This window comes from Pelobates fuscus, chromosome 3 (genome assembly GCF_036172605.1).
Source record: "Pelobates fuscus isolate aPelFus1 chromosome 3, aPelFus1.pri, whole genome shotgun sequence".
In the NCBI taxonomy this organism is placed as follows: Eukaryota; Metazoa; Chordata; class Amphibia; order Anura; family Pelobatidae; genus Pelobates; species Pelobates fuscus.
Window position 1 is genome coordinate 69,218,610 of NC_086319.1, and position 23,530 is coordinate 69,242,139.

General features: G+C 38.7%; 1 protein-coding gene across 1 annotated transcript in view; it reads right to left on the reverse strand.

Annotated features, from left to right (window-relative positions):
- The window catches only part of LOC134601623 (dynein axonemal heavy chain 3-like), an 875,684-nt gene that overhangs the window by 450,758 nt on the left and 401,396 nt on the right, over positions 1 to 23,530 (reverse strand). Inside the window, exons 30-31 of the mRNA XM_063446141.1 lie at positions 20,454 to 20,624; positions 15,332 to 15,469 (exon numbers count right to left, since the gene is read on the reverse strand). Coding sequence (XP_063302211.1) covers positions 15,332 to 15,469; positions 20,454 to 20,624 — 309 coding nt within the window. The remainder of the gene's footprint in view (positions 1 to 15,331; positions 15,470 to 20,453; positions 20,625 to 23,530) is intronic.

The window sequence follows — 23,530 nt, forward strand, 5'->3', positions numbered from 1 at the left end:
TTGATGAAACAGGTAAACAACTTGAATAAACTGGTAAATAAGGCCAAGAATTTTTTTTGCAGGGTCGGGGGGGAAATGGGGTGGATTAAGTGTAGAAAAGGCAAAAAAGATTAAACAAAAGAGGCAAAAATGTCAGAGAAAAGAGAGGCAATGGTTTGGAAGTGGTTTTGAAATTGTTCTGTCTAGATAAATGGTGTTTTTTTTAAAGTAATTTTAACAATTTATGGGTTTTTAGACTGTGCAAATGTCATGCAACTAAATGTGTCCTAAATGGTAAACCTTAATATTCATTATTCATTAATTTATCACTTGGTTTTCTATTTCTTTCTTATTAATTAAAAATAAAATATTCTCTTCTGCAACTTTATACGGTCAAAAATACAGACAAATTGCATTATATATGCTTTCCCAAGTTTTTAAAACCTTGAAATACTTTGAGTACCAAACATAGCATCGGTTACACAGTGACAAGTGGCAGCAAAAAGATAGCAATGAATAATGGAATCTGTTGGGATGTAAAATCTTTGTGCTGCAGGTCATGTAGTCCCCCTAAAGGGTAATGGTTTTCTATCAAATAATAGCCATTTATCCATCTTTTTACATTTCCCTGAAACAAGGGCCAGGACACAAAGCAACCAGATAAAATGTTAGGTTGAAACAATGCTAATGTGTTTGTACGGGGCCTAAACTGCAAAGAAAAAAAAAACTAAAGCAGAATGTAATCTTTGCTGATAATCTCAGAGCTGTTCCAGGGAATGCATTAGAGTACAAAGAAAAAAAAAAAAAAAAAAAAGTAGCCATAGATCATAATAGTAGCTAAATGAGCAACGACATTTGTGACATGGTTTAATTTTAAATAGGATGAATATGTATGAAACTATCAAAACATTGTTGGAATGAAATTAGACTAATTAATCAATCTAAAAGTGACAGTCGAGGCTCAATTATAAATAAACACAGAAGCCTTACAGACCTTTTATTCATTGTGTGAGTAAGTAGGTCAATGGAACAGAAGAACGGGTCCGTAAATAATTTTTGTGGTAGCGAGAGAGAGATACTGAGCAACAAGGTTTGAGTAAAATATACAGAGAGGTCAGTATGGTGATATAATGATCCTGATGATAAAGGTGCAATTCATAGCTACACTTTTTGAAAAAAAAACTGGCTCAAGTATTTAGCATGATGGTTAGTATATTTATTTCTTCTTGAGCGGTCAAGTGTGACGGGTATGATGCCATTCATCTGACTTTTGCTTGCTCCACCTAATGGTCAGCCCATTCCTTGTTTAGTCACACCTGGTGGTAAGTCTGGACCTCCTTTAATTTAGATCTTCTTTAGTCACACAATGATAGAGGGCATTTCAAATGTAAAAAGTTTATTGTCACATAAAGAAATAAAGAAACAAAGACATTTGAGGGTTTTGACAGGTTACTTTACTAGTGAATGTGTTTCTAACCATGAGCTTTTAGAACACACACACACACACACACACATATATATATATATGATACAGCCTAATGTCCTTGGACATATATATATATATATATATATATATATAATTATAAATAATTCCATAAAGTCAAAACATTATAGGTTTTCACTGTACTTGTTGCAAAAAAAGAGAACGATGCAACAGTAGCAGGTTAGACATTTTTCCTTGAGAAGGGGGATGGTGAAGATCTAAATGTTTGCTAATCTGCTACTGTTTGTAACGGAGAAACATATTGTTTAAAGGGATCCTATAGTACTATAGGTTTCTAAGGAGCCCCATGCACCCCCTCCCTTAAAACCCCATTCACTCCCTTGAAGCTGGATCAGGATCCACCTAGACTCTAATGTGCATGCGTAGCAATGGCCATGCTCGCATTAGGATTTCCCCATAGGAAAGCATTAATCAATACTTTCCTATGGGGAAAACGTGACGCTGGAGGTCCTCATACAGAGCGTGAGGACGTCCAGTGTCAGATAACAGACCAAAAGTCTGTTTTGATTCCGTAAGCCCTCTAGTGGCTGTCTGGTAGACAGCCACTAGGGGGCAGACTTAGAGCTGCAATGTAAACATTGCAGTTCTCTGGAACTGCAATGTTTAATATTGCAGCATTAAGTGCAAAAGGGACACAGCACCCAGACCACTTCAATTAGCTGAAGTGGTCTGGGTGCCTACAGTGTCCCTTTAATTTTTGCAAGTGAGTGCCAATATTCTTGACTTTGTGGAATTATATATTGCTTAAATGAGAGCACCCAGGCGTTGTACATGGCATTTTGTATCTAGGAGGGAGTGCCATTGCATTCCTGTTTTGTTGATTTTATCTGGGAGGTCTGGGAGTCTGAAGGTTCCACACAGAATCTTAGCTGTTCTCTTCTGGACAGCGATCTCAGATGTCCCACCTGGAATCTGTTGAAGCCACTCCCCCAACTTGGGAGCCAAAGCCCCGTGTGCTCCTATCACAACTGGGATTACTACTGTCTTTACTTTACACATCCATTTTAGCTCTTCTTTCAATCCTTGGCATTTCTCCACCTTTTCATGCCCCCTTCTTCCTGATGTTATAGTCATTGGGTATTGCCACATTCACCACGACTGAAGTCTTCCGTTCCTTGTCTACCACCACGATGTTGGGTTGGTTGGCCAGCACTTGCTTGTCTGTCTTGATCTTGAAGTCCCACAGAATCTTAGCCCTATCATTCCCAACTACCCTTTGTGGTATCTCCCATCTGGGCTGAGGCAGGTCCAATCCATATTCTGTGCAGATGTTTTGGTACACAATCCCATCAACTTGGTTGTGTTTCTCCATATATGCTGTTCCTGCTAACATCTTGCATCCGGCTATTAGGTGATGGACTGTCTGAGAGGCCTCTCAGCACAGTCTGCAGTTACTACTATACAGTTGCAAGAAAAAGTATGTGAACCCTTTGGAATGATATGGATTTCTGCACAAATTGGTCATAAAATGTGATCTGATCATCATCTAAGTCACAACAATAGACAATCACAGTCTGCTTGCCATGTTTTTATTGAACACACCATGTAAACATTCACAGTGCAGGTGGAAAAAGTATGTGAACCCTTGGATTTAATAACTGGCTGAACCTCCTTTGGCAGCAATAACTTCAACCAAACGTTTCCTGTAGTTGCAGATCAGACGTGCACAACGGTCAGGAGTAATTCTTGAACATTCCTCTTTACAGAACTGTTTCAGTTCAGCAATAGTCTTGGGATGTCTGGTGTGAATCGCTTTCTTGAGGTCATGCCCCAGCATCTCAGTCGGGTTGAGGTCAGGACTCTGACTGGGCCACTTCAGAAGGCGTATTTTCTTCTGTTTAAGCCATTCTGTTGTTGATTTACTGCTATGCTTTGGGTCATTGTCCTGTTCCAACACCTATCTTATGTTGAGCTTCAGCTGGTAGACAGATGGCCTTAAAATCTCCTGCAAAATGTCTTGATAAACTTAGGAATTCATTTTTCCTTCGATGATCGCAATCCGTTAAGGCCCTGACGCAGCAAAGCAGCCCCAAACCATGATGCCCCCACCAGCATACTTCACAGTTGGGGTGAGGTTTTGATTTTGGTGTGCATCTGTCCACAGAATATTTTGCCAGTACTGCCGTGGAACATCCAGGTGCTCTTGTGCAAACTGTAAACGTGCAGCAATGTTTTGTTTGGACAGCAGTGGCTTCCTCTGTGGTATCCTCCCATGAAATCCATTCTTGTTTAGTGTTTTACATATTGTAGATTCGCTAACAGGGATGTTAGCTTATGCCACTCTAGGGTTCTTCTTCACCTCATTGAGCAGTCTGTGCTGTGCTCTTGCAGTCATCTTTACAGGACGGCCACTCCTAGGGAGAGTAGCAGCAGTGCTGAACTTTCTCCATTTATAGACAATTTGTCTTACCGTGGACTGATGAACAGCAAGGCTTTTGGAGATACTTTTATAACCCTTTCCAGCTTTATGCAAGTCAACAATTCTTAATCGTAGGTCTTCTGAGAGCTCTTTTGTGCGAGGCATCATTCACATCAGGCAATGCTTCTTGTGAAAAGCAAACCCAGAACTGGTGTGTGTTTTTTATAGGGCAGGGCAGCTGTAACCAACATCTCCAATCTCATCTCATTGATTGGACTCCAGTTGGCTGACATCTCACTCCCATTAGCTCTTGGAGATGTAATTAGTCTAGGGGTTCACATACTTTTTCCACCTGCACTGTGAATGTTTACATGGTGTGTTCAATAAAAAATTATTATTATTATATTATTTATAGAGCGCCGTCAAATTCTGCAGCGCTTTACAAACATGGCAACCTTTCATTCTTTGGGTGTTATTAGTTTAAGCAGACTGTGATTGTCTATTGTTGTGACTTAGATGATGATCAGATCACATTTTATGACCAATTTGTGCAGAAATCCATATCATTCCAAAGGGTTCACATACTTTTTCTTGCAACTGTATTACCCTATGAGAATGTATTCTCTTGTTTATGTTGCAGGGATAATCTACATACATTACCTCTTTAGGTGTCTGTCATTTATTTTATTTTTGTCTCACAATTACATTACTGGGACAGAGTGTATTGTGGGATCACGTTTTTAGGTCATTGCGCTGCATGTATATAGATGACAAACCAAGGGTTGTTTACAGAGGAGCAAGACATTTTAAGAATATTTTTACAAAAAGTTGTCTCCCAAAAAATAAAATGGTTGATGCAAATATTTCTGGTACATAATTGTGGGCATTTAAAACCACCAATATTATCTTTAAAAAAACAAAATAATTGATCTCTAACGGCACGAATAGGAAGTATTTTATTAATGATTTTATCACTTGTATTACAAAGAATGTAATTTATCTTTTAACATGTGAATGTGGTCTTCAGTATGTGGAGAGCACCACCAGACCACCAAAAATGTAGAATCAGTGAACATCTAATGAATATCCAAAATAAAGTTTTAACACATTCGGTATCTGCTCATTTTGCAAAAGCCCACAATTGTGATTTTGAATGATTGCATTTTATTGGTATACAGAGAGTGGCTAAACCATGGAGATCCGAAATAAAATAGAGATGGAATGAATCTTTCATTTAGAAACCCTCTCTTTGACATGTGTAATTATATTTAGGAAACACACTTTAGTATACTAAATATTTTTTTGAATTTTAAATGCAATTTATATATATATTTATATATATATATATATATATATATATTTAATATATTTACATTACATGTTTTAGATATAAATGGTTGTTATAATGATTTTTCCTTCTTTTTATTTATTATTTTGTATATGTACACCATGCCTTTCAATGTAATGGACTCTTGAATGGCCTGCTTGGACTCTGATGGAAGCTATAGTACTCAAATATACCCAATAGGGTAAGTTAACAAGGAGCCCCAAGGAATGGAAATAGCAGGATGAGATTTGCAATGATTCACAAAGAATATTGCACTTAAAGGGACACTGTAGGCACCCAGACCACTTCAGCTCATTGGAGTGGTCTGAGTGCAATGTCCCATGTCCCTTAACCCTACAAGGTAATTTACCTAAGAAACTGCAATAATTACCTTGCAGGGTTAACTCCTACTCTGGTGTCCCTTTTGCACCTAATGCTGCAATGTTAAACATTGCAGTTCCAGAGAACTGCAATGTTTACATTGCAGCTCTAAGTCTGCCCTCAGTGGCTGCCACTGAGGGCAGACTTAGAGGGAGCCACTAGGGGGACTTCCAGAATGGAAACAGACCTTTGGTCCGTTATCTGACACTTAACGTCCTCACGCTATGCATGAGGACCTCCAGCATCAGATTTTCCCCATAGGATTGAATAATGGTTTCCTATGTGGAAATCCTAATGTGAGCATGGCCATTGCCATGCATGCGCATTAGGTCTTCCCCGCCCACTGATGTTGCCAAGGTGGAGCGTGGGCGGAGCTTTACCTAGCTCCAGGGGACATCGGCGTTAGGTTCAGGTGAGTGACCGAAGGAGTTTTAACCCCTTTAGCCACGCGGGAGTTGAGGTGCAAGGGAGGGGGGCACTGTAGGATTCTACAGTTCCAGAAAAACAGTTTGTTTTCCTGGCACTATAGAATCCCTTTAATACAGGAAATATAATGTCAGTGGAATGAACACAATGGCAGCTGGAATGGAAATCGGCCGGTGGGACGCATATAATGGCTGCTGGAAGGCATCCAGCATCCAGCTCGCACACCCTCGCGAGCACCAATATTTTTGTCTCACAATTACATTATTGGGACAGAATGTATTGTGCGATCACGTTTTTAGGTCATTGCACTACCCACTACCTGTTTTGGTCTTATCTTGATTTTTTTTTTTTGGTGGAATTGTATGTGATTGGTTCCACAGTGTGAATAGCTGAATTTGAGTGAGTCAGACGGGTAAAGACCAGTCTTTCCATAAGCTTTGAGGAAAAAAGGAGCAGGAATATGGGACGATAGTTAGAAAGGGAAGATGGGTCAAAAGATGTTTTTTAAAGATAGGTACTACAGTAACATGTCTAAGCGCAGCAGGGACAACATTAGAAGAGAGAGAGCAGTTGAATATGTGTGTTAAGGAAGGCACAAGACAAGAGGAGAGAGATCTGATAAGGTGAGATGGGACAGGATCAAGCGGGCAAGTGGTGGGTCGAGAGGAAAGGAGATGCGCAGCCACCTCTTGTTCAGTAGCCTGGGAGAAAGTCTGAAGGATAGGAAAGGCATGACCTAGGTGTAGTTGAGAATGAGAGGGGCAAGGTGGGGAGAATTCCTTTCTTAGCTGTTCAATCTTGTCGGTAAAGTAGCATGCAAAGCTATCATCTGTAAGGTTATAATGCCCTTATCATCAGAAGCATTTTATCAAGAGGCTAGACCAGGCATTTTTTCCCCAAATGAAATGGTATGATTTGAGAAGAGAAAAACAAAACAAGAATACATTTTCTTTTAATTGGCTATCTCACCTAGGGTTTTTTTTCCCATTAAAAATGTTGTACTTTGGGGGCGTGGCCTGACGGCTAATGGAGACGGACGCCTGATAGATCAGCTCTGTGCGGGAGTCCCTAATTAACACTGATCAGCAGAGCAATACTCACCTACCTTTACCCACTTACGACGGGGAAGTCACCCGAGATAATGGCACAACGTTCTATGAAAAAAGTAAAGCCAAAACTGGCCTCCTTGCAGATATCGGCTATGCAATCACTGCCACGCTGCACCCAAGATGGCGCCAGCAGGCCTGCATCGCCAGCTTCCAGCTCAGACAGAAGCGATATTACTTCTGTATCAGCTAAAGCCGTCCCAGCCACGGATGCATCTATTCAAAGAATGCTTAATGAATTAAAGGCATCGCTAACATCTGACTTTGCCAAAATAGCTAAAGAAATCCGGGCAGACCTACACTCACTTGGTGAGCGAACTGACTATCTGGAGACCAAAAGAGAGGAGATCATCTCGGCGCACAACAATGTGACCACAGCCTTTGAGGCCATAGAAGCGAAGGTTTCCTCTATTATAACTAAATTGGCAGATCATGAAGATAGGGACAGACGGAATAATATCTGAATCCGGGGCATCCCTGATGATATCGGCCCTAGGCTGCCGAGGCCCAAAAATCTCCCGACTTCCATGCCACGGGATACTATCGCCAGACTACACTATTACACCACTAAAGAACAGATAATGCAAGCATCCAGGCAACAACCAGCACTGCCGGAGAGCTTTCATAAAATTCAACTGTTCACTGACCTTTCAGCAACCACACTAGCAGCGAGAAAGTCATTTCAGCGAATTACTAAAGCCATGAGAGATGCTGACATACCATATAAATGGGGCTTCCCAGCGAAAATCATAGCCCGAAGCAAAGGATCTGAGTACCATATGACTACGCCAGCGGACGGGGAGAAGCTCCTGACCACATGGAACATCCCGATGGGAGACATTGCACCCGGAGTTGCTGCCAAGATACCAGCCGATACTTCACCGCTGAAAATCACGCATGACTGGCAGTCCGTAGCCACAGCTAAGTGACTATCTCATGATGCCCATACAGGGCTGCCTAACACTCAGTTTACCCAGTAAACTAGACATGGGGCTCTCCCCACACTGGTGTGATACATCCACTCTTGTTATGTTGACTTGTTTAATGGTTATTGTTCTAAACAAGAGGTGTAAATTATTTATGTGCTACTTCTATCATAGCACACTGTTAGCCATATAGCCCTAAAACCTGTAAGCAGCCCTTGGTTATATATATTATTCCTTTCCCCTACTTAAGATGGCATACCCGACTTACCTCCATACAGTGTGGGAACTATATGAGGTTGGGCACAAATCAGGGGCTATAGTACCGGATTATGCGCACGTGGATGTCACCCACCCCGCGCACTTTACTGATCTACTCGGGTTTAACATCCATCTAACCATGTCACTCTCACACTTCCAGTGTAATATTTTATCTTAGGGTCTGCAGTCCCAAAGACCTTAGAATATCTACACCAACCAGCACATGCTGCTTATAAAACTCCCACGAGTTTCCAGCACCCGAGCACGGCCCTTATAAGAACTATTACCTCTCTGTGTGCTCTGGTGTACCCGATACAGACAATCTGTTTTATATGTTCCAGGAGAGGACAACTGTTTTTCCTCTTGATGTTTAAATTGATGTTTAGATTGCTATTTCACGATATGATCTTATAACTGGATATTTGAAAATGTACTAATATCAGTGAACCAAGTAACATGTAACAAGCTTACAGCCCAAGACTCACTATTCAATATGTAGGAAACTTAGAATCTAAGACATTGTTTTCCCCCAAGGTATAAAAATCAAGAGTTACCCCCTAAGGGGGCCACAGAAGACTCCTCCCCCTATACGAGCTTCATTGCTCAATTGTCTCTATGACATTTCGGTCCCAATATGGAGACCATCTCATTGTATATAGTTCTATCCAAGTTATCTGTTTTCCTCCCCCCTGTCTCTTTCCACCTTCAAGACCAACCAACGACAACAGATAGAGCTACCACACGTTTTCCAAGGCCTAGATACTAGTCAGACAACACATACACCTCTGTCCCACCACAAAACCCACAAGAACTCAGGGTCAACCTTCAGACCATATGAAAAGGTGATACACCTGCTCAAACACCTGACAGGTATAGAAACTCCAAAAGTACACCCAAAGCTTACAAACAACCAGATAACTCGCAAGTATGGCTCTTAATATCTTCTCTTTAAATGCTAAAGGCCTCAACTCCCCTCACAAGAGACGTCTCGCACTTCAGGAGGCCAAAAGATATAAAGCGCACATTGCGTTCTATCAAGAGACCCACTTCCAGACAACGCACAAACCCACATTCATGTCCAAAAACTTTCCGATAGGATACCATAGCACGTATAAGAAAAAGAAACGGGGAGTCACAATCCTGATAAGCAACGAAGTTACGTTCCAACTGATCAAAAAATTAAGCGATAAGAAAGGGAGATACCTCATTATCAATGCATAATTAACAATGCTGAATACACATTAGTCAACCTCTATGGTCCACATAATGACCAGCATATTTTTTCAGATCAGGTTTTATCTCTCGCAAACGCTCACAAATATGGCAACATTAGTGCTGGCGGTGACACCAAATTTCTTATAGATCCACTATTAGATACTACCTCATCCACGCAGGTAGCTCAAGCAACAACACGCCGAAGACAACGCACCACCTCGCTGATAGCAAACACTCTTCTCAATCATGGATACATTGATGCATGGAGGGCTCTACACCCCCTAGGGAGAGATTACACACACCATTCCCTGGTCCATAATACATACTCAAGAATCGATCGCTTCCTTATCCCAACAGCACAAATGGCGAGGATCACCAAGGCAGACATCGGTGTCACCACCTGGTCTGACCACGCTCCGATTACAGTATCATACATGACTCAGTATCCAATATCTGGCAACAGGTCGTGGCGCCTCAATGACACGCTCCTTAGGGACCATACATTTGTGGCGCAGATTACAGGGGACATGGAGACTTACTTCGCCACGAACGATATGGCAGACATAGAAGTAGACACACTTTGGCAGGCCCACAAAGCGGTCCTTCGGGGCCAACTCATCAAACAAGCCAGTTATAACAAACGGCAACGTATAAAAACCTACACAGACACGATCACCGAACTTGCAGAACTCACCCGCACGAACAAAGCATCACCATCACACCCCATAATGAAACGAATCCTCCACCTACAGGCAAAACTCGGAGATATGGAGCTAGCGAGCTAGCGAAAACGACCTATTTTCTGACTAAGCTGAAACATAAATTCTTTAAAGAAGGTAATAGAGGCAAAATTCTAGCAGCCCAACTAAAATCGCGAAGGATGCAATCTAAAATAGCATTTATACATGACAAAAGGGGACACAAACTCACTAATCCGCAAGATGTCGTAGAAGAATTCGGTAGATATTATAGTGATCTCTATAACTTAGTCCACAATAGCGACACAAATTCCCCCAACCAGACTGATATAGCTAACTTTCTTCAAGATATCCACCTTCCCACACTTTTGACAGAAGACTGCCGCATGTTGACGCAACCGTTTCAAACCCTAGACATAATCAACCAGTTACCAAAACAAATCACCTGGGCCTGACGGATTTACTAATTTATACTATCATACATTCAAACACATTTTAGCACCGCACATGACCAACCTGTTCAATCGGTGCTTCCAATTGGGCACTATGCCCGCGGAGATGCTGAGGGCACACATTTCCACACTACCGAAACCAGGGAAACCTATCACCCACTGTGCCAATTTTTGACCCATCTCTCTTTTAAATTGTGATACAAAAATATATGCCAAACTAATAGCGAGCAGGTTAGCGCCAATACTCCCGAGACTGATACACAACGACCAATCTGGGTTTATAAAGGGCAGACAGGGGTCGTATAATACCAGAAAACTTATATATGTCTTCGGTGTTAACTAAATACAACTTCCCACCGGGGTTAATCCAAGGGATCATGGCACTGTACAATGGCCCGTCTGCTCAGGTATCCCAATCAGGCTTCCTCTCCACGCCCTTTACCCTGACAAATGGAACCCGTCAAGGGTGCCCCCTATCCCCCCTCCTTTACATACTAGCACTGGAACCTCTAGCCATTAAGATCAGACAAGACCCAACTATCACTGGCATCCAAATCAAAGATACTGAATACCGTATGACCATGTTTGCAGATGACATCCTCTTAACCCTGAGCAATCCGGAGTCATCTTTACCTAGACTTATGACCTTACTACACAAATTCGGACGCATTTCATACTACAAACTAAATACTGCTAAAACACAGGCCTTACCATTACACATACCTACAACACGTATACAACACATACGCACCACATTCCGGTTTGACTGGCGGCAGAAACATATTACATACCTAGGAGTAAAACTGGCTCTCCACACACAGACAATGGTGTCCTTAAACTATAGCCCTCTTCAACACACCTGCATCTCTAGCTTCCAGAAATGGAAACAGGTCAAGTTATCGTGGCTGGGCAGACTCCACACTATTAAAATGGTGCTGCTACCGAAAATCCTGTACATATTTCGAATGCTGCCTCTGCAAGTCCCGCCTAGTTTCTTTAAGCTACTCCAAACTACTTTGAACAGGTTTATATGGAACGGCAAAAAACCTAGATTGCCTCTTTCCTTACTTCAAAATCCTCAGTCGGAAGGGGGCTTAGGCCTACCAAAGGTAAGCACATATTATGAAGCAGCCATTCTCGAATCAGCAATACGCCTTCACACAACTCCACACACCTTCCAGTGGGTAGATATGGAGAGAGATAGAATCTCCGTGTCTTCCCTGAAAACAGTCATGTGGACACCGAAGATATATAGGAAAAAAGGGTTGTCATGGTACCCTACCACATCTCTAACGATGAAAATTTGGGATAAATTCCTAACCATCAAGGCCGACAAAGGGAAATATAGTGTACATGCCCCTCTAGTAGCAATAGAAGAAATATTGCCATGGCTCTCACTAAAGACATGGACAACACATGGCATCCACTATGTTGGAGACGTATGCTCCCGAACCGGGATTCTAGCTTTCCCGGATTTACAAGAAAAATATAAACTACCGAACTCTCTCATCTTTCCATATCTCCAATTGAAAAGTATTGTCCAAGATTAAATAACCCTCCAAAATCAAACCTCAGAGCCAAAGGCACATATAGCTACGTCCCTTATAGAGAGATGTCGCTCGGCCCCCACTAAACCCAAATCTCTATCCCTATGTTACAAAACCCTTTTACGCACTCTACCTCCCAGGTCCTTCAACTATGTGACCCAATGGGAAAAAGATGGCTTGTCTGGACTCTCAGACGAAGAATGGCTGCAGGCACTTAACGTGCTTAAGGGCAACACTTCATGCTTCTCCCATGTGGAAGCGCATAGAAAAATGGTCTACAGATGGTACCTCACCCCTCAGCGCCTGCAGCAGATATTTCCTAATGCAACCCCCACATGTTGGAGATGCGGATCACATATAGGAACTATGATGCACCTGTGGTGGGATTGCAAGAGGATCAGACCTCTGTGGGATAGAGTTCAAACGCTTATAACAGCTATACTGCCCAAAACACAACATCTTACTCCACAGGAAGGCCTTCTGTTACTTTTTCCAACTACATGGAACACAGTAGCAAGGAAAGTAATCACAATTATCATTCTAGCGACAAGGAACCTTTTAGCTAGACACTGGAAGACTACATATTGCCCATCATACAAAGACTTGTCCGACAAAACCTACCAGTTCTATAGATACGAATTGCTTTCAGCAGACTCCCATATATCAGCAAATCGAATAGAAAGTCTATGGCTGCCTTGGCTTACACTTCTGAATAAAGAGATACCTAACAAAAAGACAAAGGAACAGCGAAGACCCCCATGACAAGAGGGAAACACTGCGAAATACCCACGTTCTAGTTTACTTAGACACACTTAGGCTAGCCTGAGACGGCATTAACCGACAAGCGACACACTCTCCACTACTAGCAGACACAATATGAGAACGATCTGGGTACATTATCCAGAAAGAACACAGGAGCAAAATAGCACCTTGTCACGCTATATCTCACACGACCCAATATAACACGATATGCAAGACTTAGCTATATATATCATAGACGCACTATTCAAATTTTTTTTTAAGCAAATTGTTAATATGTGAATGAGCCATACAAAGACTTCCTGACTGACCTGTAGGTTGTGAACCCAGGGTTACCTGTTAGACCCTGTCGAACTTCCTGAGTTCTTTACTACAAACATATATAGTGACAGTATCCTGTACTCTTAGGCCAATGACTTATCCTGTATAACCTTGCTATGTTACCATTTTGTTATGATATTACCTTTTTATGTGGGAACGTGAATACAAAGGACATGTAGTCCTATGATTTTGTTGTCTCCCCTCCCTCCCCCCATCCTTCTTTATTTCTGTACCCAACTCCCCTCCCTTTTTTCATTTGAAAAAAAAATAAAAAATTCAAATTTGAAAAAAAAATGTTTGTACTTTAAGTTTGCACAGAACTCTCTCTTTACATGTTGGTGCATGTTTATTAAATTGTTTCAAGAGTTGCATATGCTGTTTATGCTATATAAAAACTAAGTATTATTAAGGTAGTGGAGATATCAAAATGTGACTAAACAGTTTAGTTACAGTAAGTAAATTCGGAAACACATTTATTTCATGCATATCCAAGGCTAAAATTTTAATTGAACACAGCTGCTCTGAAAGACCATATTTTAAAAAATTCTGAAAATTGACTTATCACCACTAAAGTAGTAATGCCTGACTACATACAGACTCTATCCACTGGACACAAGTAGAGCTCTACAGCTTATTTTTTAACTGTTGATCTTTTCAGATCCTCACCCATGCATTGGCATTAGAGCTGTGTTTTGAAACAGGGTGTCATAGCTAAGGGGTCCTGAATAAATGTGGGTTTGAAAACGAACATATCTGATATACCTGTCTGTTTCCAGTTGCATAATTTACACGGCGTTCTGGTAGAATTGTAAAAACGCAGTCTATTAAAACTGCTGTGTCTGGTGTAGACATTTTGCCTTGGTATATGTAAGGTAGTAAATTTCAAAATGTAACATATAAAAATTGTACTAGATTGTGTTTAACTACAGTGACATTGATATCCTAAGTTTGGATAACTTTTGTTATGGAAGGATCAGGTTTAGTGTTACCCCTAGAAACACATCATTGTAAAGGGTATACAAGGATGAATATTGGGAAAAATATATGATGTTAAGGTATAAAGTTACATAGTTAAATAGTTACATAGGCCAAAAAGAGACATGTGTCTATCAAGTTCAGCCTCTCTCACCTCTGTTTGATGTTGATCCAAAAGAAGACAACAAAACCCCAGTTTGAATTCCCTCTTGACCCCAAAATGGTAGTTACATGTATCCTTTGATCACGAATTACCACACAAATTAAAAATGATATCTCTGAATATTATGTTTTTACCCGTATGCATCCAGTTGCTGTTTAAACATCTGTACAGACTCTAATAAAACCTCCTCTTCGTCCACATAATTCCACATCCTTATTGCTCTTACTGTAAAAAACAACAACTTTCCTTTCCCTTCGACTAAATCTCCTTTCTTCCAGTCTAAATGAGTGACATTGTGTTCTATCTATAGTCCTGTTTATGAATAAATTTCTAGACAATGGTTTGTATTGGCCCTGTATATATTTGTATAATGCTATTATATCCCCTCTATAGCACCATTATGCTAAATTAAAAAATTAAAGTAGATCCACTATCCACAAAACATTCTGAGGACAAGAGCAGCTTTCTAAACAAAAGGTATGGATTAAAAGATACAAATTATCTCAGGTCTTGAACTGCTACCCCCAAAATTGTAACTGGGGATGAGAGCTCTTCCGTACATATCCATCTGACCAAAAATACAGATGATGTTATTGCACAATACTTTTCTTGGCATGCTCCATATCCATATGTACATGAATGTGTGCAATTTGCTTCATATATTATTATTATTATTATTATTAGCATTTATATCAATTAGATATCAACAAAAAATAGCTTAAGAAACATATTTGATAGAAATTTTTAACTAACACATTAAATAAAGCTGTTTTGTCTACACATCAATGCCATGCATAACCAGTACGTTTTAATTATTATTTTCACAGGGTTGAGTATTTCAATACATTTGATTTTAATGTTTTATTTCGGTCTCAACTAACAAATTCTAAATGATGTTTAATGCAGAAGGCAAGTAGCAATCTTCACATTCTTACCTGCTCAGAGCATAGCCTATATGTAGCTACAATTTTAGCTGCAAGACTCCGGGCATCAACAAAACCCATTGAATACAGCGAGATTTCAGCGATTAAAGCATAGTCAGGAACCATCATGGCCACAGTTCGGAACAAAACCTGGAATTTGAGGGTAGTGCATTGGTTACGTCATTCTCGTACCTTGAATATGTTTTGCATTCATACAGATACCAGAAGCCGTTAACACAGTGAGAAGAGGAAAAGTACTTTCATACAAACTTCACAAATTCAGTTTTGAACCCTTTGACCTCTACCATTGCATAGTACATTATTGACAGTGTAGAATACCCTAATGGATATTAAACATGCAATTTGAACAAACTGCAATAAATCATTTGATTTAACAATCTACTTACAATAAAACAGATTTTTTTTTATATATTATGTTTTTTTTTCTTTTTCTATTCATGAAGCTGGGCAATAGAAAAACTAAATTGAAATTGATAAATGATAAATTAGCCCTGTGTCAAGAAGTCTCGTGTCACATTAAACTTATAGGTAAATACTTCTGAGATTGAGTTTGTTTGAGGTGGGACTAATCTTAACAAGCTGAACATATGCTCAATGACAAGTCTAAAGCTCTGTAAAACTGAACCACTGTCTAATTTGAGGAGGCATTGCGTAATGTATTTAGCCAACAGCAACTTTAGAAGTGACTTGCAAAAATGTTGATTCAAAAAAACAAAACATGTTGATTAAAAAATATCCATTCCTGCTTTTTCAAACTCGATTTGTTAGTGTTTCTTTTTTTTTTTTTTACATTTTTTGTTGAGGGTAGGTTTGAAATGTAGGTCCTTGGGTAACACAACTCACTGTTTAGTTCTCAAGAGTGATATGTAGTCTTGGAGATTTGTTTTGTTCCAAACTGCAATTCATCCAAATAAATCCTAATGTGACGATCAGTTGAAATTCCGATCTTTGGCCAAATGTCAGAGTTTCGCAACAAGGGAATCGCACAACACATACTTGTTTTGATTGGTGAATCAGAGTGCCATTCCTGGCACCAGAATAAAGGGGGATAGAATGGAGAAGAGGTTGTTTTGTTTTTTTTAGTGGGAGCAAGTGGGAGCATGTCGCAAGTAGGGGCATGTCTGCTATACAGCATAAGGACAGATGACACCACCACCACCACCAATCTACTATTGGTAGTATCTGACTGAGGATAGTGGGAATAGCAGTAGATTTGTGCATGGTGGAAACATTTGGCAGTTTTTTTTCACAAAATGTAAATCTTTTCAGGTGAGCTGAAGTTCAGCCATATTCTGCTTCGGATTGCCCAAATTTAATTTGCATAATCATGTGACAAATGAAATTCAGTTGAAATGATTACGTTTTTAATCTCTCACACATTGCTGGTGAGTGAGGAGGTAAAAATGGAACCAGCGGGGATAAACAGGTCTTTTTTTTAAATGACTAGCCTAGTTAAAAAAATAAATGAAATAAAAGTCTGTGGAGGTCAATATGAACCCTACATTAGTACAAGTGAGGTTTCATATCTACCTCATGACCTCACTCACCATGCTGCACAAGAGCACAACGCATAGTCAGCAGGTGGGAGCTCTAATCAATAAACCGGGGGCATAATAACCTGCTCAGCCCCTCACTAAGGGCAGTGGGTGAGGATTCTTATATTGATAAATGGGAGGGATCAAGTGTTATCATCCCCAGTCCACACTGATGGGCGGTCAGTTGGGGCTGTAATATTAATAGATTAGTCTCCCCTCAGGCCTAATCCTTCAGCAGTGCAAAGGAACTCTAATATTGATAATGGGGGGACCAGTTGTACCCCCAGCCACCACCCATGGGGTTTCAATATTGATAACTGGGGAACTTAATGTCTCCCCCTTGCTCTCAACCAGGGGCGACAGGTGGGGGCTCTAGTCATAAATACTGAGTGGTTAGACATGCCATTGTGCACCACCTAAAAATTATTTGCATTCCCACAGGTGACTAAGTTCCTAAGCTCCTAGTCACCCCATAAATAAAAGCTGTTTACCCCCTCACCCTAACAGTAGTAGTAGGGGCTATTGAAATAATAAAAATGTTACTTACCATCAGATGATTTCTATCTTCTTTGATCTTATTTTCTTCAGCCCACAAAACGGCCAAATAAAATCCATAATGTCCCAATACTACTATTTAAATAAAAAATTAAAACCAGATCGCAAAAACTACAGATGGAAAAAAAAAAATGCAACGCCAAAAATATTAATCTGTGTTGGTCCATCGAGGGCTCAGTGCAGACTGAGCTTGCAACGCGTGAGAAAAGCATATATAAGGGGTTCCCCATGCAATGCAACCTCAATCAGAGTGGTCCGAAAGGCAATTCGATATTTTCCAATCTAGCACATATTTTCCAATATTCCAATAGATTCGTGAAAACTTGGCTGACAGTTCTTGAGTTGCTTCCTTCTAAACTTTGCAGACTCACAATGCATTAAAAATAGGGGTGTCATTTCTAGGCTGCTGTGTCCCTGTATCATCATGCATATTTCCAGCGCTTGTTTATTGGACTGCTATTAAATATTATCAGCAGGTTTACCAGGCTTAATAAACTTTATTTCACAAGATAAAGTAGTTAAGTCCGTTCATTTCTAACTTGGTGAGATCAAATAATTCCATAGCTACTTGGATGCTAAGGAACAAAAAAAATTGAAAGATGTGTGCATTTTATCTTCCTAAACAACTCCTTTCTGTAAAACACAGTGTGATATTAGATCAGTCACACTTGCTTTTTTGCTCACCTCTGAATATACTAAATGATGTAATCTACAGTTCTGCATGAGAACTGCAGGAATCGAGCCTACATTCTATTAAGTTTTACGCAGTGTAGCATTCTGAAATGCTTAGTGAAACCCAAAATAACAGGGTTAAGTAGCGAGGCAGTATCTGGGCACAGCTTGGGCACATTTACTTAGCATCCAATGTTTGCTCCACTTTTCTCAAGCTTGCAATTGGGAAAAAAACAACATGAGTCATGCTGTTATGGTTTTGTTTTGTTTTTTAAATTATGTGTATTATGTGTATATTATGAGTATATATAAAGATGTAATTTCCCCATCCTCTGTTCGCTTATGTTGTTTTTCTGTCATTTACTTGTTAGCTAATCTATTGTCACTATAGCAATGGATGTTTAATTAGTTATTTTTAAAAAATATTTATATTGTATTATTTTTTATATTAATACATGCTTAAAGATTAATCTATATAAAGTCTGGAAAAGGGTTCAGTATTAAATCAAGAAATGCTTTATTAAATATTTATGTGTATCATTTTACCTTCCACTTAACAAACTAAAGTCATAAGTGAGCAAACCACAACATAGTAGTTTATTCTGGTCTGTTACTTACGGCTCAACAAATGAATCTGTAAATGTTTGAAACGTTTACCACTGACTTTTGGTGGCTGGGATAAAGGCTTTTTACATTTATCAAAGTCTCTGAAATTAAAATATTCTAGTTAATACTATGTTGCTATGATAATGTATACGTTTCATTTTCAAATAAACTAAACTAATAGTTAACAATATGTGAGAAAAAATATTTTTATAACGAGAGACTTTTATAGAAAAAAGTAAAATACACACAAAAGTAAAATACATTGGGACATCTGGGACTTCTGGAACTTACCATATTTAAAGGGAATCTTGGGAGGGAGGTATCAGACTTTATTGGGCATAGTTTGATTTTATTATGTAAGTTTGAACTATTAGTCCCTGAGGAAGTTCTCCACGAAACGCGTAGGACAGTTATATCCCCATACCACAGGAGAGGCAACTTGAAGGCTTTCTTATCACATGAAATTTGTGAGTGCAACCATTAAGTGTTGCTATTAGAGGTTATAACAGTATTATACTAGGTTTTGTTTTATTTACCTGTTTTAGTGATATCAGCTGGATCCCTACATTTTGTATTTTGTTTATACCCTGTTGTGGCTGACCATATTGGGAGGTAACTGAAGGGAAGCTGTGTATTAAAAGTTAAGTTCATTTTATTACCCCCACACACAGGTGAATAGGTGGACGTTTGTATATTAAATATTAATTAGACCGCCAAGTCTGGCAAAATGGCTTCTACTTTTAATTGTACAAAGGAGTAAAAATTTTATATTTCTTTTGACCTATAGGCACTAAATCTATATAATTTGTTTTTTAATCTTCCCTATTAAATTAATGAGAATATAAGCAGTCAGTACCTTTCCTAAACATATAAGATAGTGCATACAAATATTATAAGCTGTAAATCTCTGGTGGATAAAACTTAATCTCTTGTATAAAAATAGGAAATTCACCTACTGCTGATTAGCAAGATATGGAAATTAAACAGAATTGTAAGTATTCTGGTTGTCTGTTCTAATTAAAATTTAAATTGAAAACTGGGTTCTAATGAAGAGAAGCTTAGTTCTGGGTCTAGAGGGAACAGTCTTTAGATGACTTGAAAAAACTAGCCGCAGAAGGAGAACATAATCACAAGGGAGCTGCTAATATGGTGATATTTTAATTTAGGATTAATGACATACAATTGTTCCAAAATTCGAACATTTTTAAATGTTTATCTCATAAACAGATCAGGTTTATGTTATATGTAGACTTGCATAGTGCATGATATCAATGTTATATGTTATTTGGGAATATGTTAACAAAGAATGCTACATACAAAATATTTACAAACAGAAACAGAAGAACAACAAAAGACAAAAACAACACATTTTAGTCACCATGTAGGTATTTTTGTGGTGGGTTCTGCTCCAAGTGTAAAATGAAATATTGGTGTCTGAAGAATTTGTCTTTTGTCTATACTTTCCATAAAAAAAGATGTTATATATTGTATATATTTTGTTTTGTTTTGTTAATTGAGACAATTAAAACATTTGTCCATGTTTCTTGTCTTTATAATTAAGAACATGATTAAGACTACTGTTTCGTGTAACATTTTTGCATGTAAATTGCATGAAAGTTCGCAAATGTGCTGTGAAGTTGTGAAACCGTTTATGCTTCAGTCAGCTTCTACACATGTTGCCAGTGGGTTTTATTAACATATTGATTTATCTGGATGTTTGCTTGATTGGTTTTACAATATGTTACCTTCAAGTTATCTGGCAGTTCAGCTCTTCCTGCATATCCAGGATTCATGGTGATAAATACTGTACATGATGAGTCCAAGCGTATTTCAGTGCCCTCAAACATAAATGTTTCTGCCTGTTCCGATATTGCCCTTTGAATCGTTTGAATCTGTTGGGCGACTACAGAAAGTACCTATGGAGAGAACATTTGAAAATGTCTTTATTGGTTACAAGAAGTGTACAAGAATAACGTGTTTAAAGATCTCTCCTATCCTGCACTATGGGCTCAATTGAAAATCCAGAGCATATATTTTAAATTGTTTTTTTCTATTTGTTTTTTTGTGTGTGTACCACTTATGGATGAAGACCTCATGAAAATTAAGCATGCTTCATAGGAAGATAATGGCAAGCAAGAATAGACATATAAATCTAGTGATACACCTGAGGAAGACCCTAGCTGTGGTCGAAATGCGTTTTACTAAGTGGTTTTATTTTGTTGTGGTTTTATGTGACAAAAGTCTGTCTGTTAATATATACAATTTTGGTTCCTTATCTTCTAAACAGAGGAATACAGCTGCTCTTTGGGGGACCTGGCATTGAAGCCCTGTATGCTGCATCAAGTTGAGATTGATGAAATGTCTGCATAGTTTAGAGACAACTTTTATGGACTCTAAAATGTGTGAGTGTTCCAAATTACTCTGTTTTTTTATACAAGGTTTTTATACATTTTACACTATGATGGCTTTCTATGTTTATACCATATACTATGTTTTATACTGCCATTGTTTGCTCTGAAGTACTTTACATAATTATGTAAGCAATCACCTTGCTCTTATCCTGGTTTTACGTATGTATTAAGTGTTAAAGTGACATGACACTTGGGTGTTGTTGTTTTTTTAGCAGCTGGTTTTCATACTGCATTTTAGCACCATTGCTCCTTAATATATATTTTTGAAAGTGAGATGTGTTTATAGATCACACTTATAATATATATAATATATATACTGATCAACCACAACATTAAGACTACCTGCCTAATATTGCGTAGGTCCCCATCATGCTGCCAAAACAGCCCTGATGCATCGAGGACTGGACTCCACAAGACCTCTAAAAGTGTCCTGTGGTATCTGACAACCAGACATTAGCAGCAGTTGAGGGAGACTCCATGCTGGAGAGAAAGTAAGTCATTTATTTTATTTCATTTTAGTTCATTTCAAATGAACACTGGGAGGGGGTCTTAAACTAAGAAATTACTTCGAAACTGTAGCGTTAGGAATACAGATATGCATTGCTGCCTAGGGACACCTCCAGTGGCAGTCACTCAGACGGCCACTAAAAGTCAGTTCAGCATCTCCATGCTCTGCTCTATAGAGTTCCTTTAAGCAATGCTCATTCTATCATCCAGGACAGGGTGTGAAAAGTGTTAGAGAAGGTTAGACTTATTTCACTATGGTGACCATAAACAGGGATATTTTTTAATATAATTAGGAAATGAAGCAGAAAAAAACAAGCACGTAACAAAACATTAGGAATTCACAAATGAAAGCATAAGTTTATTTACACAAATTTGAAAAGCATACTATATGCTAACTTGGAATATTTCAAAATGATTGATGTATAATACATCATATAATTTCAGAAAGCATTTTTAATATATATACATATCATCTAAAAAGATCACTTGGTTAGTCGACAGGGACCAGACAATTGCAATACACCTTTTTTGTTGTTCATTCAATACAATCCCCTTAGTTTAGTGTTCATCACTTCCTCAAAATGTCAGCCACTATTCTCCCTCTGGTTATAACACATTATGATATTTTACAGCAGTGTTTTTTTTTTTTTTTTTATCAAGAGGAATCAACAAGAATGTAATTTAGCAGAATAGCCCAGGCATGCTTTTATCAAGACAGTAAGGTGCCTTACAGATTTGTTTTATCGTGGATTCTAAAACATAGCTGTCTCTTTGCACTTAAAGGGAAATCATGTGATCTGATATTCAAAGTTCTGATATAAAGGGATAGAGTTGATTGGTTTCCCTGTTACAGTGGGGGTCCCCAGCATGTATTTTTCAAACATCACCGGTAGCATAATGCAAAAATATTTTTGCTGTTTATAGCTATAGAATGGTAATTCTGCCATTTTCTTTGCTGGCACTGTGAAAACACTTCACCTAGGCAGGGAAAATATATTTGCTGAAAGGACTGAGTTATATTTTGTAAGTCAGCCAGCAAACCGTGATAGTAAATAGCACGGATCTTTTTACTGATCTACAAACATAACTCATTTTTACAGATAGAGCAGTTTGAATACAGTTTAGTTCATCATGTTTAATTTTTTTGTTTTCTATTCCCAAAGAGTGAAAAGCAAAGCAAAATCGATTTCCGTCTATGGGAGAAAATATATCAACCAATTGAAATCATGGTTCACCCAGCCGATTGCTTTAACTTTTATGTGATGACAAAGGTTATATTAAAGCCCAATTTTCTCGCAGAGTTATTTTTTCAGTTGTTAGGTATTAAATGTGTCGAGGGTAAAAAAAATAAAAGGTAGTTGGTGATAGTATTATTTGACAGTGTTGTAGAAGTATGTACGGTTAGGTCTGGAAATATTTGGACACAATTTTCATAATTTCGACTTTGTACACCACCACAATGAATTTTAAATAAAACAACTGAGATGCAATTGAAGCACAGACTTTAAGCTTTAATTTAAGGGGTTGAACAAAAATATTGTATGAATTGTTGAGGAATTGCAACCATTGTCATACACAGTCCCCTTATTTCAGGGGCTTGCATGTAATTGGACATTTTAACACAACCATACATAAATCCTTTGCAGGCAATGAGTGTTTGAAGTCTGAAACATATGGGCATTGCCAAACACTGGGTTTCCTCCTTTGTGTTGCTTTGCCAGATAGTATTGTAGCTGTCTTCAGTTGTTGTTTGTTCATGGGTCTTTCTGCCTTAGGTTTTGTCTTCAGGAATTTAAATGCAGGTTTCGTCAGTTTGAGATCAGGTGATTGACTCTGCAATTGCAGAAGATTCCACTTCTTTGTCCTCAAAAATTCCCGAGTTCCTTTCACTGTATGTTTTGGGT